The following is a 20,304-nucleotide window of genomic DNA, read 5'->3' as shown; positions in this document are numbered from 1 at the left end:
TTAATTTCATTTTATAAGGAACTATTTGGATAACTACTCTGTAAAGATAATGATTACATAATAGTATGATTAAGCTTTAAAAATGCATCATAAGAAACACTAACTTTTCTAGTCTGAAATCCACCACCTCCATAAAACTTGCGACCAAAGACATCTACACCAACATAAACATCATACCCACGAATGCCTGCATTTTTAACAGAGTTCTGAAGATGTCGTTCACTCCATGCATAGTTAAGGAAAACGCCATCACACTTGTCAAAAAATATCCTGAAAATGCAGTAACAACTGGAATTTATTGAAATGCAGAAAGAGAACACATGTTAATCAAATACAAATCAATGTGTGATTACGTATCAAATAAGAATTTAATATTTACAACAGAAAAGGGGGGGGGGGGGGGGAGGCAACTCCTCTTTCAAAATTATGCAGATAATTTTTATGTGCCTTAGACAAAAAATAACCAAAGACAGCACACCGACCCTTCAACTCCAAGACAAAAATGGAAATATTGCCCAAAACAACAGGAATACTTGCACAATATTGGTAGAATATTTCAGAAGCCACCTTAACTGTGAAGAACCTACAGGAAAAAATGGACTTCACCACCTCAACAACAACCAACTCTAAGCTTGGAACCAGTTACCCTAAAAACAACCATATCGAATCTCAAACACTATCAGGCCGAACTTTGAAAAATTGTCAACAAAAATGTCATAAAGTGTCTCCAAAACATCTGTGAAGAATTTTAATAAATGAAAGAATCCAGTTGAATGTAAAATGGCCCTCATTCACACATTCCAAATGAACAAGTCCGAAACAAACCCCCAACAACTACAGAGGAATCTCACTCTCAGATGTGACACACAAGATTTTTTTTTTTAAGTCCTACTAAACAGAGTAGAACCTCAACTGTATCAACTTCAAGAATATCAAATGGGTTTTAGGAAAGGAAGATCCTGTGCTGAACAAATTCTAAATTTCAAAACCTCATGGCCTACCAAAAATCAATAGCAAAATCATATGTTATCACTTCCAGTGACTTTCAAAAATCTTATGATTCAAGAGACGAGGAATCTCTCATCTCTACACTAAAAGAACTAAACCTAGACAACAATATCATACACCTAATCACAGAAACTGTTACCAACACATTCTCCAAAGCTAAATTAACGGGAGAACTCTCTGACTCTCTTGAGATAAAAACTGTAATACAGCAAGAAGAAGATGGACTCTTCTCCTGCTACTTAACTGTGCCCTACAACAATTAGTCAGAGTGGAACATAAAGAACCATAGTGGAATCCAACCAGAAACACAAAACTAAGATATAGGAGTCAATGTATAGCCTTTGCAGACAAAACCCCTCTACTAGCTGATACCAAGAAACATGCCAAAGAATAGACTCTCGCACTACAAAAACAAGCAGAAAAATTTGGTCTCAAAATCTCCTCCACAAAGTAAAAAACAAAACAGACAAACATATAAAAGCCCACAGGAACAGTCTGAAGTGAGAGAATAAAAAAATAAAAATAGTTAATAAATGCAAACATCTTGAAGAATGGTTCATCTGAAATTCCCTTGAGGAAAAGGCTATGGAATCTAGAAAAAATAAAGTTGAGCTGCCCTTCCAACTCACCAAAACATGCAGGTAACAAAAAGTCCCTCTCATGGAATGCAAAAATAAAGCACTATAATGTGGTAATCAAACTGGAAGTCCTATATGCAGCCAAAACACTGCCCATCACCAATCATGACCCAGTTCAAAGGTTGGAGATCAAAGAAAAGAAGACATTGAGAAAAATCAAAGGCACCAAATTCCATTACAACATATTAATCCATATCAGAAATTAAATCCTTCACCAAACAATTGAAAAACTCTCGGATACAGCAAGGAAAAGAAGAATTGATTTTTGTGGACACATCCTCAGAACGAACCCAAATAGACTAACCAAAAAACTTATTGACTACTTCCACAACAACAAAAAACATAGATAACTGTTTTAAGGAAATGGAGAGAGACTTTAAAAATGCCAAATGACAGAAAATATGGTCATAAATAAAACTGGAAGAAAAACGTCCAATGACAAGAAAGAGAAGTTACAAGTCGAAATCAAAAACAAACAAACAGTCCAAATCTTTGAAGCAGAAAGAAAAGGAAAGTGATAACAGAAAGAATGGAACCATACTTGGCTAACAGAAAGGCACAGAACGTCCAGAAGTGATTGATCTAATGTACCCCAAAGACAGGAGAAGCAGAAGAAGAAGAAGAAGAAGAAGAAGACGAAGAAGAATAAGAAGATGACGATGATAATGATTGCATGAAAATAAACAGGGTTTCAGGGCAGCTTGTTTAAGAAATATAGGAAAGCTATGACCAAACAACCTGGAAATGAAGAACTGGATTTTAGATCTTGTATTGGAAAACAAACTGAATATTCCAAATTGGTAACTGAACAGACTATAGTAGCAGAGGGTAAAAGTGTGTATTTGGGGAGGCAATGTGGGTGTGGAGAAAAAGACAAAGCTATTGGAATTTCTGTGGCACTACACCACAAAAACATTGTGGATGATTTTCATCACACTTTAAATGTACGATGGGGAGTCAAATGAAAATCTTGAATATTTTTTACTGAATAAAAGTATATCATCTTTTGACATAGACTCCCTCCAGCACGAATTCCTCTCGGAAGGGAGTAATTCTTTTGGTCGTGTGCACAGCCACTTGTGCACCGCCTGCTGCACCTCTTCATTGGAATGAAATGTCTTTCCTCCCATCACCTCTTTGAGTGGTCCAAACTGGTGGTCTCCACTCAGCGTGATCACTTTTTACTTCAAAGTATCACAAAAGTTCTTTGCACACATCAGTGTGTTGCTGTTTTCAGTTCTAGAGGGAGCTGCGGTGACACCCCTCTAGCAGACGCTTTGTGAAACTTAAGCACTTCATGAATGATGTAATGTGCTGTGCTGAGCCACACCTAAAGCAAATGTGCAGCTATTTCACACACCATCACGTGCTGATTTTCCATCATAATGACCTCAACAGCTGCAATACACAATGGTATCACAACACAGTATGCTTGACTCAGGCACTGAGTGATGCCATTTTCGAACTTTCTGCTCCACACACACACAGTTGCTGCAATGAGAGACATGCATCAGCATACTGGATCCCCATTTGCTGATGAATTTCAATAGGTTTCGTACCTTCACTGTTCAGAAAAGGTTCTTCCTTGGTGCAGATCTCAAGTGGGGAAGCCATTTTGAACTTGTATTGCAAATGCGTTTTGCTTCTCGGTAGTAATATGTCACCTGCAAGCATTCCTTACATCACTGGTAACAGTACCGCCAGCACACAGAACAATGACACAAAATGTAGATTTTTTAATTACACTTTTAGGTTTCCCCTTTGTATATCAATTTAAATTTATTTTGAACTTCTCACTACATACATGTTTGTGCACAATAATGATAAACAACACAAACAAATCTCTGTAACTGTAACTAGGACCAACTACTGCCTGCTGTGACTCGCCGATCATTCAAAGTGCCGTCGCCCAATTACGCATGTCCTCTACATGCGGCGCTGTCTGCCAGCCATGCAGCAGCCGCGCCACCTAAGCGGCCAGCCAGCCAGGAGCCGCTAGACTTGGTCTCAGTGCTCATTCGAATGTTACCATGTTCACGTGTCTTGCTCAGTGATTTACATGTGTTGTGTCGTTTTGAAATATGTGTGTTCAACTTGATGTTATAACAATTGGCGATGAAGTAGTGGATTTTTCCTTTTCATCGTTGACCCACAGGTTTCCATGGCTACTTTAGAGCAACTACTGCAAGGTCTCATTGAACAGCAAACGCTTCTCACATCGGCGATTTGCGATTTCGTCGCGGCATCCAATATGGGCCATTTCTCGTCATTGTCTATGCCTCCTTTTCCTCCTTACAACAAGATGGTGGAAGACTGGTCCGATTACGAAAAACGTCTTCGACAGCACTTCTTGGCATTTCATGTCATGGACGAACAAACATGTAAGTCTCTGTTCCTTTCATGGATTTCACCTCAAATGTATCGATTGTTGTCGCAATTGGCTCCTTTGAAAGATCCTGCGTCTTTGTCCCTTGCTGATATGTGCTCACTTCTGTCCATATACTTTCATAAGCAAACACATGTGGTAGCCTCTCGTGTTGCCTTTTATCATTGTCAAAAACAACCGAATCAATCCTATCGCGCTTGGGCTGCTCAGCTTCACAGCCTCAGTCGAAAGTGTCAATTTGTTACTGACGCTCACAAAGAATCCTACGCAGATTCCATGGTACGGGATGGTATTATCCGGTCGGTACCCGACAAAGAAGTGAGGCAACATGCCCTTCAGTTGGCAAATCCGACTCTAGATGAAGTCCTATCCATCGGGCAGTCTTTTGAAATTTCTCGCGCCGCTGGAGCACAAATAGAGGCATGGGGTGACATCGGGGACATACAACCTCTGTGCGCTGTTGGCAACATGTGCGGCGTGTCCCCGCCGGCCGACGTGGCCGCAGTACGCCCCCACGCGCAGCCGCGGCCTAACCATAAACAACTCTCTCAGAAACTGCAGCAAAACCCCAAGCAACTTCCTTCATGTCCGCAGTGTTTTACGAAACATTCACGTGAGGATTGTCCCCAATGCTGGACCATGTGTCACAATTGCAAAAAGAAGGGTCATGTGTCTTCCGATTGCAAATCTGACCACATACATGATGATCATGACCATGACGCTGATTCTGCTTCTGTGTTGTCTGCCAATTGCACTTCTACCCTTTCAGGGAAGTTATTCCTCACAGTCCAAATCCTTGGTCGGGATGTTCGCATGCAGGTGGATACTGGTTCTGCTGCCACTATCATTAATTCTCAGACGTATCTTCAGTTGGGTTCTCCACTCCTATCACCTGTCACTCGGCAATTATGGACGTACAATAAACAGAAGATTTCTCTCCTGAGGTATCTTGCAAATCCGTCGTTCACACTGTTCCCATATTTGTGGTCGACCTGAGTAACACAGAAAATCTTTTTGATTTCGATGCCTTTCGCGTTTTTGGGTTCTCCATAGATGACTCTGACAATATCGTCTCTGATGCTATTCCTTATGCTCAACTGGATTCCTTGTCGACGACATTTTCATCCCTTTTTTCTCCTGGGTTAGGCTGTGCAAACGACTTTGAAGCTCATATCACGCTCAAACCCATTGCCCGGCCTAAGTTTTTTTGGGCTCGGCCCATTCCTGTGGCCCTTCATGATTGGGTAAAACAGGAGCTGGATCGTCTCACTACATCAGGGGTCTTGCTTCCTGTCACTTCCAGTGAGTGGTCCTCTCCTGTCATTGTTGTTGCTAAGCCCAATGGTGATATTCATCTCTGTGGCGATTTTAAAGCCACTATAAATGCGCAATGCCTCATCGACACTTACCCTATGCCCCAACCTGAAGAATTGTTCACTAAAATTGCGGGTGGCCAGTATTTTTCTAAAACTGACCTGTCAGAAGCTTATCATCAACTTCCTCTCAACGCTGCTTCCCGGCAGTTTCTGGTCCTTAACACGCCTTTCGGCCTCTATCAATACCAACGATTGGCATTCGGAGTTGCCAGCGCCCCTGCTCTCTTTCAGCGATTCTTGGAACAATTATTGCTCCCTGTCCCTGGGAGTATCAATTACATGGACGACATTGTTGTCACTGGCTCCACCACTGAGGAACATCTTCAGAACCTCTGCACACTTTTTCATGTCTTACAGACTGCCAGTCTTAAGTGTAATTTTCAGAAATCAATATTTTTTCAGGCATCTATCTCGTACTTGGGATTTCAACTCTCTCGGGATGGTATTCGTCCACTTCAGCAAACTGCCACTGCGATCGATGCCCTTCCTCGCCCTACATCTGTTAAGGAACTGCAGGCCTTCTTGGGGAAAATAGCATACTATCACAAGTTTTTACCATCTGCTGCTTCGGTGGCTCAGCCGTTGCATCGCCTGTTGCATAAAAATGTGCGTTTTCACTGCTCCGCGTCATGCGATGCGGCTTTCTAGAAATTGAAGACTATGCTGATACAGGCCCCGTGCCTGGCTACTTATAGACCTGGCCAACATCTTGTTCTTGCCACGGACGCCTCTCAATATGGGGTTGGTGCAGTCCTTGCGCACTGTTTTTCTGACGGTTCTGAACAACCCATTGCTTATGCCTCCAAAACGCTCACGGATGCCCAATAAAAGTATTCTCAAATTGAAAAAGAAGCTTTGGCCATTATTTATGCTCTTCATAAGTTTGGTGTTTTTCTCTATGGATCCAATTTTCATCTTGTTACGGATCACAAACCACTTCTTTCCTTGTTTCATCCATCAACGTCACTTCCTGACAAGGCTGCACACTGCCTCCAGCGTTGGGCTCTTTACTTGTCTCGTTTCAATTATGAGATTCATTTCCGGCCGACGGCTCAACATGCAAATGCTGATGCACTGTCTCGCCTTCCCATGGGTCCTGATCTGGCATTCGATAGGGCCAAACTTTTGTGTTTCCACCTGGATGTTGCCGAGCAGCGGGCTGTGGACGGATTCCCCATCACCGGGGACTGGCTGGCGGCTGCTACGGGTTCTGACCCTACCCTCTCCCGGGTTTTACACTGTATTCAGAAGGGTTGGCCAGATCGTCTGTCCACTAAGACTTCTGATCCATTACGAAACTACTACGCTTTGTGCTACCGCCTCACAGCTAGGGATGGTGTTATCCTTCTTTCCACCGACAATGCTTCGCCGCGTGTTGTGGTATCTGCGTCTTTGCGTGCTTCGGTCTTGTGCCTCCTTCACCAAGGGCACTGGGGTGTCCCCCGCACAAAATCTCTGGCACGCCGTCATGTGTACTGGCCTGTCATCAACTCTCAAATAGCACACATGGTCGCTGCCTGCAGCCCTTGTGCATCATAGGCCGCCGCCCCGAAGTCATCTTTGTCATCGTGGCCTTCGCCTGAGATGCCCTGGGAGCGCATTCATGCTGACTTCGCGGGATCTTTTTTAGGTACTTATTGGCTACTCGTAATTGACGCCTACTCTAACTTTCCTTTCATTGTCCGTTGCACGTCGCCTACCACCGCGGCAACCACAAATGCTCTCGCCCGCATTTTTTCTTTGGAAGGCCTTCCCTCTACTCTTGTTACTGATAATGGTCCGCAATTTGCCTCTTCCAAATTTGTGAATTTTTGTGCTCATCACGGCGTCATGCATGTCACGGCCCCTCTGTTCCATCCACAATCAAACAGTGAGGCTGAACGACTGGTCCACACATTTAAGGCTCAGATGAGGAAACTCCTGACTTCTGCTGCTGATGATGCGCTTCTCCAATTTCTGGCTTCATACCGTTTCACCCCCCTGGGCGACCACAGTCGGCTGAGCTCTTACATGGCCGACAGCCACACACGCTACTCCATCTTCTGTGGCCTTCCACCTCACGGCCGTGGGTGCCTTCGCTTGGCCGGTTCACCGACGACGACCTTGTTTGGGTACGGGGATATGGCAGGTGGCCAAAATGGAGTCCGGGCCGCATCTTACGACACCGTGGCCGACACCTGTATGAAATCCAGACAGACACTGGTGTTGCAGTGCATCATTCGGACCAGCTTCGGCTTCGTGTGCTGGCAACGCCTGTTCCGAATGCCGCTACACCACCTTCGGCTCAACCTGACGCTCGGGATCTTGGCATCTCTCATTAGTCACAACGCAGCTCTCTCACCGTCATCTCGGTGCCAGTACAAGAACGGACGCCACCAGGATACGTGCCCATGCAGGAACCAGATGACCATCATCTGTCCAAGCCAATCTACTCGCCTCCTTCTCCCACAGACGGCGACACATCGCCCATGTCTCCTGTTATATCAACCAGACTTGCCGCAACGAGCAGATTGGTGCACGGGGCACCAGCAGATTCGACCCCTACATCTCCTGTCATCTCGACCCATTATCATCGGGGACACTTCCGTCCGTATGGGAAACCTCCTCCTCGAGACTTTACGGCCAGTCAAACAATGCCTATTGACGTTAGCAATAGCACCTCCATCAAGATCAGTGAAAAAAATTTCAAAGGGGGAAAAAAGTGTTGTGACTCGCCAATCATTCAAAGTGCCGCCACGCAATTACGTGTGTCCTCTACATTCGGCGCTGTCTGCCAGCCATGCAGCAGCCGTGCCACCTAAGGGACCGGCTAGCCAGCGGCCGCTAGACTTGGACTCAGTTCTCATTCGAATGTTACTGCGTTCACATGTCTTGCTTTGTCAACTTGCTCAGTGACTTACATGTGTTGTGTTGTTTTGAAATATGTGTTCAACTTGACTTTATAACACTGCCATCTAATATTTATTTACCCATTTATTTATACATCCAGGGATCATCTCACACTGAGACAGGCTTTGTCTTCATCATCATACAATGGAAATACACAGCTCAAAACATACATATAAATAAAATATACAATTATGTTCTTATGAGGATAGGATAGCTGCTGAAGGATTCATCCTGGCATTTGCCTGAAATTATTTAGGAAAACCACAGAAAATCTAGATCACTACAGCTGGATAAAGCCTAAATATGACATCAGTGTCTTAACAACTACACTGCCTCATTTGGTTGGGCACTACTTTACAATTTTCTTTTGATCATGCAGTGTTTGAATCAGGTAACTGATAATACACAATACAGTGTATCACCGCACATCCTATGGACATTGGAGACTCCTGGACCATGAACATCTAGCTATTCCCCTTGTACTCTCTCCAGTCTGTTCAGAAAACTGACTTGATGCCTCTAAAAATCGAACTATGTCCAGTCTTCATATTCTCCCTTTAGGATGTCTGAAAATCTGAGTCAGGATCCCCTAGTTCTTAAGACTGAAGTTACAGCACTGTAAATGTGGAGACTGGAAATGTAGTAATGAATGAAGCTGTACAAATATAAGCATTAATTAGCTCAAAAAGAAATTTAGTACATAATCTGTATCAGTGGGTAATTTGATTGAAAATACATAAATGAAAACCTGATGAAACTTCTAGAATGAAATTTTCACTCTACAGCGGAGTGTGAGCTGATATGAAACTTCCTGGCAGACTAAAACTGTGTGCCGGACCAAGACTCGAACACGGGAGTTCAAGTCTCGGTCCGGCGCACAGTTTTAGTCTGCCAGGAAGTTTCTCAAGAAACTTATTTCCTTTGAAAGTCTTTTATTAAATATAAATTGTCATTCAGAATGACAGAGAAATGTGAATTGGGTTCGGTGTCACCTGAGTGTATGACTAAGATTACAGTACTGATCATTGGAGAAACTCTAGAAGTTTAGTTCCACACTGACTGTTATGCAAGAGTTCCATCTGGATCCAAATTCGCCAAGATTCCAGTACTGCTAGTATGACAGCACACTGTCAGGAGCAGAAGTCTTATAGCTCTTATTTTCAGTGTCATTCTGTAACTACTAAAACATTGTGTATGATATTGTACTATGTTTCAGCATTTTGTATTGCCTGTTCCTGTGAGAGTGTTTAATTATGGTCTTATTTTGTTCAAGTTTGCAGTACAACTCATGCTATGACAACGTGAATATTTCTCATCTTTTACATTATGAGGAGCAACGTTTATGCAATAGAAAATGGAGTCTAAAGCACAATAAAGTCTAGCATTTGTGACATTGTGTTCTACTTGTGTTTAATACAAGGGCAAAAGCAGTGCAGGCAGTTCAAAACATCTGTGCCCTGTGCGGAGTGAGCACTATTGAGCAAGTCAAGTTTTATTGTTTCAAGTATGATCGTTTTGAGAAAAATTAATTACCACAGTTAGGAAGACAAACAGGCATTGATGAAAGGACGTTTCTGCGTTTTGCTACTATTGTCAATGACTGTGTATCCAATAACTGATAAGTGTGTCCACCAATTAACCTTTGTGAAACACTTGCCTTCAGTAGGTTAAAAGAAAGGGAGGAAAGTTACAGTACAACAGCTTGTCAAATATGAGATTAGATGCAAGGCAGAATCTTGAACTGGGAAGAATGGGAAAGGAAGTCATCTATGCCCATTCAAAGGGTTGATTGTGGCATTTTTTATAATAGATTTAAGGACGTCACAGTAAATCTAAATTAGTGCAACCTGAAGTACTGTATGGTAACTTCAAAAGGAGAAAATAATGGGTAAGCCAGAACAAACATTATCTCAAACAATGGCCTGTATATGTCCACAAAATGTTATTGTTATTGATATATATACATCTAGTAGCACAAAGAAGGTGTTTTGTGTTGTGAACTGCTTAACGGGGACATGTCCTTCACAGTTGGCATTTGTTGCCAACAAATGAGATGCCTTGCAATTGCAAAGTAACAAATATGACCTGGAAGATGGCACCAAGGAGCTTAGCTGGCAAACAAACCTACTGCATGTCTTCTAATCTGGCACCCACATGTGTTTACCTTTCTCGTCTCTTATCCATCAACCACCAAGAATGTTAATTTTTGTTTTCTTTTGTTTGTTGTGTTTCAACAACTGTGCTTCAAACGTGGCTTAACTCAGCATCAGTGAGTCGCTATATGTGTGGGATCGAAAAACTACCTGTGCATCATCAGACTGTCTTCAATAGTGTGGTGGAATATGTTGTTGACAATTTCTCTGATATTTGTGTCTGTTTTGTTCAATAACCTAACGAGAAACATTATTAATATGCACTACACTAATACAACTGGCTTCTCATCATAACAACATACAACGAATGGCTTTCTCAATGAAACATGAACTCTTTTGTCATACTCAAATAGCTTTACCGGACTATAACGTAATATGACAATGTGGCTGTGAGAATAGTTACAGAACGAAACACAGTTAACAGAGTACTCAGCGATACAATTTCATTAACAGATTTGCGTATTTTCAGTAGCAGTTTTGCAGTATTTCATGTTTGTTACCTGTAGATCTACTGTTTACTTAATGTAGCGAGACAAAATTTCTAAAGACGTTCCGAGTTTGACACAGCTGTTTGTAGCACTGTCAAAGAGAAGGTAAAATGTTATTGTCACACTAGTTTGGAACTGAGAGCTACTGCCTCTAACTCTTTACTGTGTGTCAACATTTTCATGGAGCAAGCGACCAACGGCAGCGTTCATTGCCTCCTCATTGCCCCTGTGATGGCTAGTACAAATAATTCGCAATACAGACAGTGAAACTGGTGGTAGTTGCTGCATGAAAGTAAGCCCCATGTCTGTAAACATATATTTCATAAACTGATGACACATCAAAGTGGAATTAATTCAGGATTGGTATCCCAAGAGTACACCTAGTGAATTTGCAAGAAAATTCTCTGTCATTTGAGGACATAACAAAACTATCACAGCATCACCAGGCATGTTCCACTATGTTGTCATAACCTTGCCATAGTCTTAGCAGGACAATTATGTTTCTACAGGCAATGTCACTCTTGAGTGTACTAATGATTTAGGTGTGCATCTTGTGCACCAATGATGCAGTGGCTTAATTACTTTTCGTACAACAGCATGAGGAGTATTCCAGTACTTATGGTGAGGGAGAAGACCAGACGGTTGCACCCACCACTCCAAACATATGAAAGAAAATATATGTAATCCACTGAGTTCACTGACATCAAAAAGTAGCAGGATGTGTGAACAAACACTTTGTTCCAACATTATGAAATACTCCAAATTATATTATCTACTGAGATGAAACCAGCATGGATTTGGAAAGCATCACTCTTGTGAGACACAGCTGGCACTTTATTTGCATGACATACTGAAAACAGGGGCTCTCAAATTGATTCTATATTTATAGAGTTCCAGAAAGGCTTTGCCTACAGAGTTTCTTGCCACCACTGTACAAACATGATATTACAACTGTAATATCATAAGAGATATTAGAATTCACAAATAAAGATTTTGGAATTCATTTTTCTCAAGTTTCATTTATCTGTGGGGTGGTACAGAAGTTAAAACAATTCTGTGAACCCTTTATGAAAACAGTTAACTCCGAATTCAGTGTATTTGTGCATCATTGCAACAGAAATGAAGGGCCATACTAGAATGTAATTTCTGTCGTGCAGCATTTATTGTTTCAGAAACACTGAGTAAACATTATAAGTGCTCAAAATGTGAACAATATCCTACATACACACAATTATTTCGTAAGTTGCCACTAAAACTGTTTACTTTTAAAATACACTTAGTTATCTTGGTAGAACACATATTTCCTTGAGGCAAGGTCTAATGCAAAGTGCTTACATGAAAGAAAAGCTTCCTGTGTCATGCAATTGCTAGTTGGCTGAAATATTTTGTGGTAGCCGTGTTTATCATGAGTGTATTCTTTAACTTATTTTTTGTTAAATATTTGAATGAAACGTCAAAAGCAAATGTGCTTGCTCATGTTATAGCAAAATAGCTCTAGCTGCGCTAGTTTATACTACAGACATGGGTAGGGTAGATGAAATGTTCGATCCTTCGAAGGATGAGCGGGGCTTTACGGCCTGGGCTTTGCTTGCTGTGGCTTGAGAGCTACGGGCCAGCCAGGCTGGATGGCTGATGGGCTGGCTGGCCAGCTACAGCCTGGTGCCAAGACGAGACTGAAGTCTACATCTACATCTACATTTATACGCCGCAAGCCACCCAACGGTGTGTGGCGGAGGGCACTTTACATGCCACTGTCATTACCTCCCTTTCCTGTTCCAGTTGCGTATGGTTCGCGAGAAGAACGACTGTCTGAAAGCCTCCGTGCACGCTCTAATCTCTCTAATTTTACATTCATGATCTCCTCGGGAGGTATAAGTAGGGGGAAGCAATATATTCGATACCTCATCCACAAACGCACCCTCTCGAAACCTGGACAGCAAGCTACACCATGATGCAGAGCGCCTCTCTTGCAGAGTCTGCCACTTGAGTTTATTAAACATCTCCGTAACGCTATCACGGTTACCAAATAACCCTGTGACGAAATGCGCCGCTCTTCTTTGGATCTTCTCTATCTCCTCCATCAACCCGACCTCAAATGGCTCTGAGCACTATGCGACTTAACTTCTGAGGTCATCAGTTGCCCGATCTGGTACAGATCCCACACTGATGAGCAATACTCAAGTATAGGTCGAACGAGTGTTTTGTAAGCCACCTCCTTTGTTGATGGACTACATTTTCTAAGCACTCTCCCAATGAATCTCAACCTGGTACCCGCCTTACCAACAATTAATTTTATATGATCATTCCACTTCAAATCGTTCCGCACGCATACTCCCAGATATTTTACAGAAGTAACTGCTACCAGTGTTTGTTCCGCTATCATATAATCATACAATAAAGGATCCTTCCTTCTACGTATTCGCAATACATTACATTTGTCTATGTTAAGAGACAGTTGCCACTCCCTGCACCAAGTGCCTATCCGCTGCAGATCTTCCTGCATTTCGCTACAATTTTCTAATGCTACAACTTCTCTGTATACTACAGCATCATCCGCGAAAAGCCGCATGGAACTTCCGACACTATCTACTAGGTCATTTATATATATTGTGAAAAGCAATGGTCCCATAACACTTCCCTGTGGCACGCCAGAGGTTACTTTAACGTCTGTAGACGTCTCTCCATTGATAACAACATGCTGTGTTCTGTTTGCTAAAAACTCTTCAATCCAGCCACACAGCTGAGCAGGCCAGCGGTGGCAGACCACTAGCCCCTCCTTCCCGAGAGACCAGCATGGCTCTGCCTCTGCCTCTCCTTTTGACATAAATATGTTTACTTCCTCTCCTGGCATCAGTATAAGAGTGGCAAGCTGAAATACACATCAGGCTGTCTGTTGCAGTGGTTCACTGGGAGAGATCAACTCAAGATAGAGTCATCACTCTTATTGAAGAAGGTCAATGTTCTGTCAGAGTAGCTGGCAGAAGGTATGGAGCACCACATACCACTGCAACAAGATGGTAGAGGAGCTACCTTGGAAGAGGCACTACCAGCAGAGCTCCTGGCTCAGACAGAAAGAGGCTAAGCTCACAGCAGGACAGGAAGCTAGTGTCTAAGAGCAGAGAATATCCCTTTCTCAACGTGAAGCAATTACAGTGGGAGACCAACTTCCCTGGCTCCCATGACATGATTCACAAAAGGCTGATGGATGCTGGACTGTATGCATAACACTCCACTGTGAAAGATGTCAGTGAAGACAATGTTTTATACTGACTAGCATTTCTGGAGCTCCATTTGAGTGTGTTGTGGGAAAACACCATTTGCACCGACAAGAAGGTGTTTTCCTTAACGACGGTCTAACAGCTGTTTACAGGCCACAAGGGACTCGGCACTGACATGAATATGTAACCAAGATGAGAAGAAGTGGACGGCAATCTGTTTCCTGCTGGGGATGGATTTCTGTGAGAAGAGCAGGAATTCTTCGCAGGATAGAAGGCACTCTCAACAGTGAGCAGTTAGCCCACATATTGGAAAATGTGATGCTTCCGTCAGTGTGAATGCTATATGGAGAAGAGGACTTCACATTGCAAGAGGATCATTCTCCCAGTCATAAGTCTGCATAAGTTCAGCAGCAGCTCTCCACAATTGGTGTAAATGCCATGGACTGAATGCCACTGGATGCTGATATGAACCCTGTAGAAAATGTTGGCTGAGGTCACCAGAATGTTAACGGAGAACTGGCCATGAAACCAAATGACTGCAACGGACGCTCTTTGGAACTGTGTTCTTGACATGTGGGAGGAAGTTAATTCTGCAGGCTGTTATGTCTGACTGCTTATAGATTCTATGCCAAGACACATGATAGAAGTACAAAATTACTTGGTATTCTGAATAAAATATTAGAGTCCTTAAAACATTTTGTTATGTCATCTTTTTCTCATTTTTCCTCAGTGACAACCAGTGGAAGATCACTTGGGAACAGAAAAAATAAAATTTGAGTTACTTTTCCTTTGAGTTGCCTTTTTAATTGAAGTGAGTTTCTTTTGAATGTACAGTTTGTTACACATTCTTTTTTTATTTCATTTATACTCTGCCTAGGTACTTACAAAGTAATCAGTTAAGATAGACACTTTAAAAATATTTTTTTTTCAGACACAGCTCTCTCATCCCCTCCATCCATTAATACATCCTCTCCCCTGTAAAAATTGTTCAAACAATTTAGTCTTACATTTATTCACTGCCAGTTTCTCCTCCATTCTTTCTCTTACCTCTTTTGCATGATCACCTCAATTATTCTTCTACTTAATTCTCCCAAAACATTATAAACAAATCTAGCAGTTACCATTGAAACTATATGGTCTCATTTAATTTCTGCTTTTTTTACTGTCCTCTATCATTCCTCTCAAAACCTATGTAACCATATTATTTTAAAAACCTATGTAATCATATTATTTTATATCCTCTTATTTATAGTCCATTATTCCTTCTGAAAACATTCCTTCCTTTCTCTCTGTACCACTTTAAAATGAACTGTGGCATAGATCTAAGTAAGCAACGCTTTGTAAGCTTTTAATTAATATATTTTGGACTTCTGTACTCCTATTCATTCTTAGATCCCTCCCTCCTTCCAGTTTCCCCTCCCTTAACATCTGCATCCACATCCACATGAATACTCTGAAATTTGCAATCAAGTGCTTGGCAAGGGGTTCTCTGAACCACTGTCACATTATTTCGTTACCATTCCACTCTCAAAAAGCATGTGAAAATAATGAACAAATAAAACTTACTGAACAAGCACTGATATCTATTCTCACAATGGTCATATCTCCCTTGTATGTCACGGTAAACAAAATATCAGGGCATTCACCTGAGGAGGCTGACCTACATTCCAACGATTTCCATCCTAACAACGTGAATAAACAAACAACTAAGCAGTTCTATAAACCCTGAAAGGTCAGATGGCAAATAAGTGCTAAGTAAAGAAGTGAAAGTTGAAGAGTAAACAGAATATACAGAAGAGTAATACAAAGGAAATAAACTTTAACAGAAAACAAACCACCCAGAGTACAAAAAAATCCTTCAGGACTACTAAGATCCATGGGAGAACTAATTATCTACAGAGGGTGGGAGAACTAATCATCCACACAATAATGAAATTACTAACAGATACTGTCCTGAAAGAATAGCAGTTTAGGTTAAAGACACATGTAGGAAAACACAATGCAATATTGACCCTGCAATTTACCTTAGAACACAGATTGAGGAAAAAACATCTACATTTATAGCAGTTGTAAGTTTAGAAAAAGTTTTTATAGATAAAGTTGACTCGAATACACTCTATGAAATTATGACATAAAATACAGGGAGCAACTTGTACAGAAAGCAGACAGTGGTTGTAGGAGTCAAAGGACATGACAACAATGCAGTAATTGTGGAGGGACTGGGACAGGGCTGTAGCCTGTCCCTCATGTTAGTCAATCTGCACATAGAGCAAGCAATAAAGTAAAGCATGGAGAAATATGGAAAGGGAATTAAAATTCAAGAACAAGAAATGAAACCCTTGAATATTTGCCATGACATCTAAATTCTGTAAAAAGATTGCAAATAAATTGGAAGATCAGTTGAGCAGAGTGGATAGTATCTTAAACGGAGGTTATAACATGAGCACCAACAAAAGTAAAACAAGGGTTATTAAGTGTTGTCAGATTAAATTAGGTGATTTAATAGAATACTAAGATAGGACACAGTAGGATAGGATAATTAATATTAGGAAGTAAAACAGGAGACAAGTGGGGGTGGTGGAATGGAATAAGAGACAAATTTTGCTATTTGGGTACCAAAATAACTGAGGGTGGCAGATGTAAAGAGGATATAAAATGCAGACAGACAATATCTAGAAGAGCTTTTCTGAAAAATGGAAATTTGTTAGCATTTAGTGGTATGTAGCCTTAAAAAGAAGTGGCACATGGATGATAAACAGTAGAGACAAGAGGAGAATGTGGTCATTTGAAATTTGGTAATACAGAAGAATGCTGAAGATTTGATTGGTAGAGCAGAAAAATTAATGAAGAAATACTACATCAAACTGGAGAGAAAGGAAACAAATCACATAACTTGACTAAAAGGAGGACAGGTGTCAGGACACATGATATGGCATTAGCAGACAGTTAATTTAGTACTACAGTGAAATGTTGGAGGTAAGAATGTAGTGGGAGTCCAAGGCTTGATTATAGCAAGCAGATTCAAGTGGAAGTACACTGCAGTATTTACGTGCAGAAATTGACTACCACAGAGAACTGCAACAAACCAGTTCACAGACTGAAGACAGCAGCTGCAACAACAACAACTACTACTACTACTTACTACTGCTAATACTACTACTACTACAACTACAATTTTAGTAATATATCAAAGTAGATTTAAGTACGGCAATGCCTCATCAAGGCAAAGATTTCATGAGAAGTGTCCTTCCTGTGAACGTTATTTTTTTCAGCAGGAAGTAAAGCCTTAGATTTTTTCTTTGATTGCGTATATGTGGTGTCATTACATTAACTCTCACTCATAATCTGATATGTGATATAAACCAAGATTTCACCATTGTCACAGCACAATCCAGAAACCTTGCTTCTTCTTCAGTCAAAGAATGAATTTTATAACTGGATATAGCATGCCTATTCTGAACTCACATTTGGCGCACAAGAGCACTACAAATGAAGTGTCGTATCTTGGCATGTCATAGACTATAAAGGTAACAGCAAAGCACTCTACCTGCATCTTTACTTTTACTTTAATTTGAAGTAAAAATGACAGGAACAATCTATTTTATGTTTTCTCTGAAAATTGTGTGTTTCAGACATAATATTATGCCAAATTTTGTTACCTGTTGAAAATGTTTAGTTCATTCTGCCATGCAAGTTTTCCATCTTGTGTGACACTGTCATACCAAATAACCTCCCCAGTAGTGACAGTCTTGTGTAGAGTTTCAACAAATAAGTCCACAAATTTCTGAAACTTTCCCATTAGTTCTGGGGCAATTACATTCTCAATATTTAAAAGATAACCATCAAAGTTGTAGTGGTGGCATATATCACAAAGTGCTTTTGCAAAGGACTGCCAAATTTCATCACTCTTTAAAATCTCTTCCCACATCTTCTCTCCATCTTTCCATTCAGTTATTACAGTACCTGAAACAAAGAAGAAAAACATAAATATAAGCACAGTGGGTAAGATAATGATTTAATGTGGTGGCGATTATGAGGAAACAGTCTTCACAATTGTATCATAAAATTTCTATATTTCTGCATATCTTAAAGAGTATCAGTTTTTCAAATGATAATACACAAATATTTGGTATAGTGTTGGGCACTTAGGGAGGACATTTGACTAGTAACTTACTTTGAAATGGCATCACATTCAAACATTTAATATTGTATCAGAAAGCAGACTTTTTTAAAATATAAAATTCTAAACTTACTAAGCAGTTCAAAGAACCTGCGTGAATACCACTAACAATGTATCTTTCTCCTACTTGGGACATCATTTGAAACAGTATCAGAGAGGCACGTGATTAGCTCATTTCCTTCTCAAGTCTCAATGGAAGATTTTAAAATTAGAGCCTCTCACTCTCTCTTTCTGTTTCAAGTATCTTTAGGTTGTCCTCACAGGGTTAAGAGGACTCGGTTTCATTTTGATCACCACAGAAAATATCAATCAATAATGGGAGTCAATGCTGGGTCTTCCTTATGGCAGTCAATGTAGATAAAGTACTACTTCTTGCATGAAAAAGTGATCAAGGAAATCGAAGAAAAACTGAGAAAGTTAATAGGTATAGGTATAAGTATAAGTGATGTTGATCATTCAGGACATACAGTAAAAACTTTTCGCCAATGGCTTTTATTGGTGGCACTGTAGAAATACCTACAATGCTGGTTTGTTGGAGAATGTGGAAGTGTAGGCTTGTACACTGTACTGGCAAGAACCTAGAATGATCTGACACTAATGAGAATGGTGAAAAAGCTCCAATTGGAAAAAAAAAGTCATATCACAAGATAGATATCTCAGGAATGATTTTTATGTCATTTGTTTGGGGGAAGAGGGGGGGGGGTTACAAAAAGACTTAAATGTACAACAATGTCATTGTTTTTTGATATGTCTCCTTCAAATATCCATCACTTCCAGGATGAAAATTTGAGCTATGTTTCACAAGTCTGGAAGAAGCAGGCCCTCTCTTGATACTGTCACAACTTTGTAGTGTCTTCAAGAGCTCTATGCAAAGAAACGTTGATGCTCTGAGAAAACTTTGACACCTGACCACTTTCCTCTTGCTACCAAACATACAGCAACTGCTGAATTGTATGGGAAACTCTGCTTGGTCTCTTGCATTTTATTAAAACACCTGAAGTAGAAGAAAAGCGATATACTAGCTCCCACAGAAATGAGATTTTTTTTAAAGGCTATGATTCATGTGAGGAAAATGCGTCGCATGTCACTCTTCACAAATTGTGAGTTACCACCGCTTTCAGGTGTTTAAAGATTTAGAAGTGTTGATGAGACGTAATTTTTTTTTAATGCAGTGCCCGATTATTGTAGCTAATTTCATGAAAAAACTACTGTGTATGGACCTGTAACAAATTGTCAATAAGGGTGCAAAACGAAAAGTGTTACAACAGTATTAGACAAAGGTGTCTCTGTACATAATGTTTCTTGATACATTGTGGTGACATACAGAAAAGTTTGGGTCGTATGCATTCTTTCGAAAGTTTTTTGTGTGTTTAAAAGGCACTATTCACGGAAAAACACTTAAAAACACCATACATGAACAATCATGGAAAAGAATAGGATATTTGATATCCAAGAATAGGATATCTGATATCCAATACTGATTACAAAACAATTAATCTGTCACTTTTAACTTACACGAGTCACTTCTACAGTTTGGAAAAATGACAGTGTTCTGGTCCACTGTTCCTGATGAAAAAAATGCTTGACAGCAGTATAAATTCTAATCCATTGTAGTAAGTTTCAATAATGAGCTACCTGGAAGATTAAAATTGTAAGCTGTGCTCAAACTTTTCGACCCACAGCAACATTCTAATCAATTTACCTGTTCCAAGACACATGATCTCACTCAAAACTCAACTCTGTTGATATCTCTCCCCTGTTGTTGTAGTGGCCTTCAGTTCAGAGACTGGTTTGATGCAGCTCTCAATGCTACTCTATCCTGTGCAAGCTTCTTCATCTCCCAGTACCTACTGCAACCTACATCCTTCTGAATCTGCTAAGTGTATTCATCTCTTGGTCTCCCTCTACGATTTCCACCCTCCACGCTGCCCTCCAATACTAAACTAGTGATCCCTTGAAGCCTCAGAA

General features: G+C 40.7%; 1 protein-coding gene across 2 annotated transcripts in view; it reads right to left on the bottom strand.

The window, feature by feature from the left end:
- The window catches only part of LOC126458608 (cytosolic endo-beta-N-acetylglucosaminidase), a 126,263-nt gene that overhangs the window by 65,298 nt on the left and 40,661 nt on the right, over positions 1-20,304 (bottom strand). For both annotated transcript variants that reach the window (XM_050095766.1, XM_050095768.1), the window contains exons 3-4: positions 17,816-18,119; positions 105-270 (exon numbers count right to left, since the gene is read on the bottom strand). In XM_050095766.1, coding sequence (XP_049951723.1) covers positions 105-270; positions 17,816-18,119 — 470 coding nt within the window. The remainder of the gene's footprint in view (positions 1-104; positions 271-17,815; positions 18,120-20,304) is intronic.

Source organism: Schistocerca serialis, chromosome 2, assembly GCF_023864345.2.
Source record: "Schistocerca serialis cubense isolate TAMUIC-IGC-003099 chromosome 2, iqSchSeri2.2, whole genome shotgun sequence".
NCBI lineage: Eukaryota > Metazoa > Arthropoda > Insecta > Orthoptera > Acrididae > Schistocerca > Schistocerca serialis.
The sequence above is the reverse complement of the archived record's forward strand: the minus strand, read 5'-3'. Positions and strand labels throughout refer to the sequence as shown.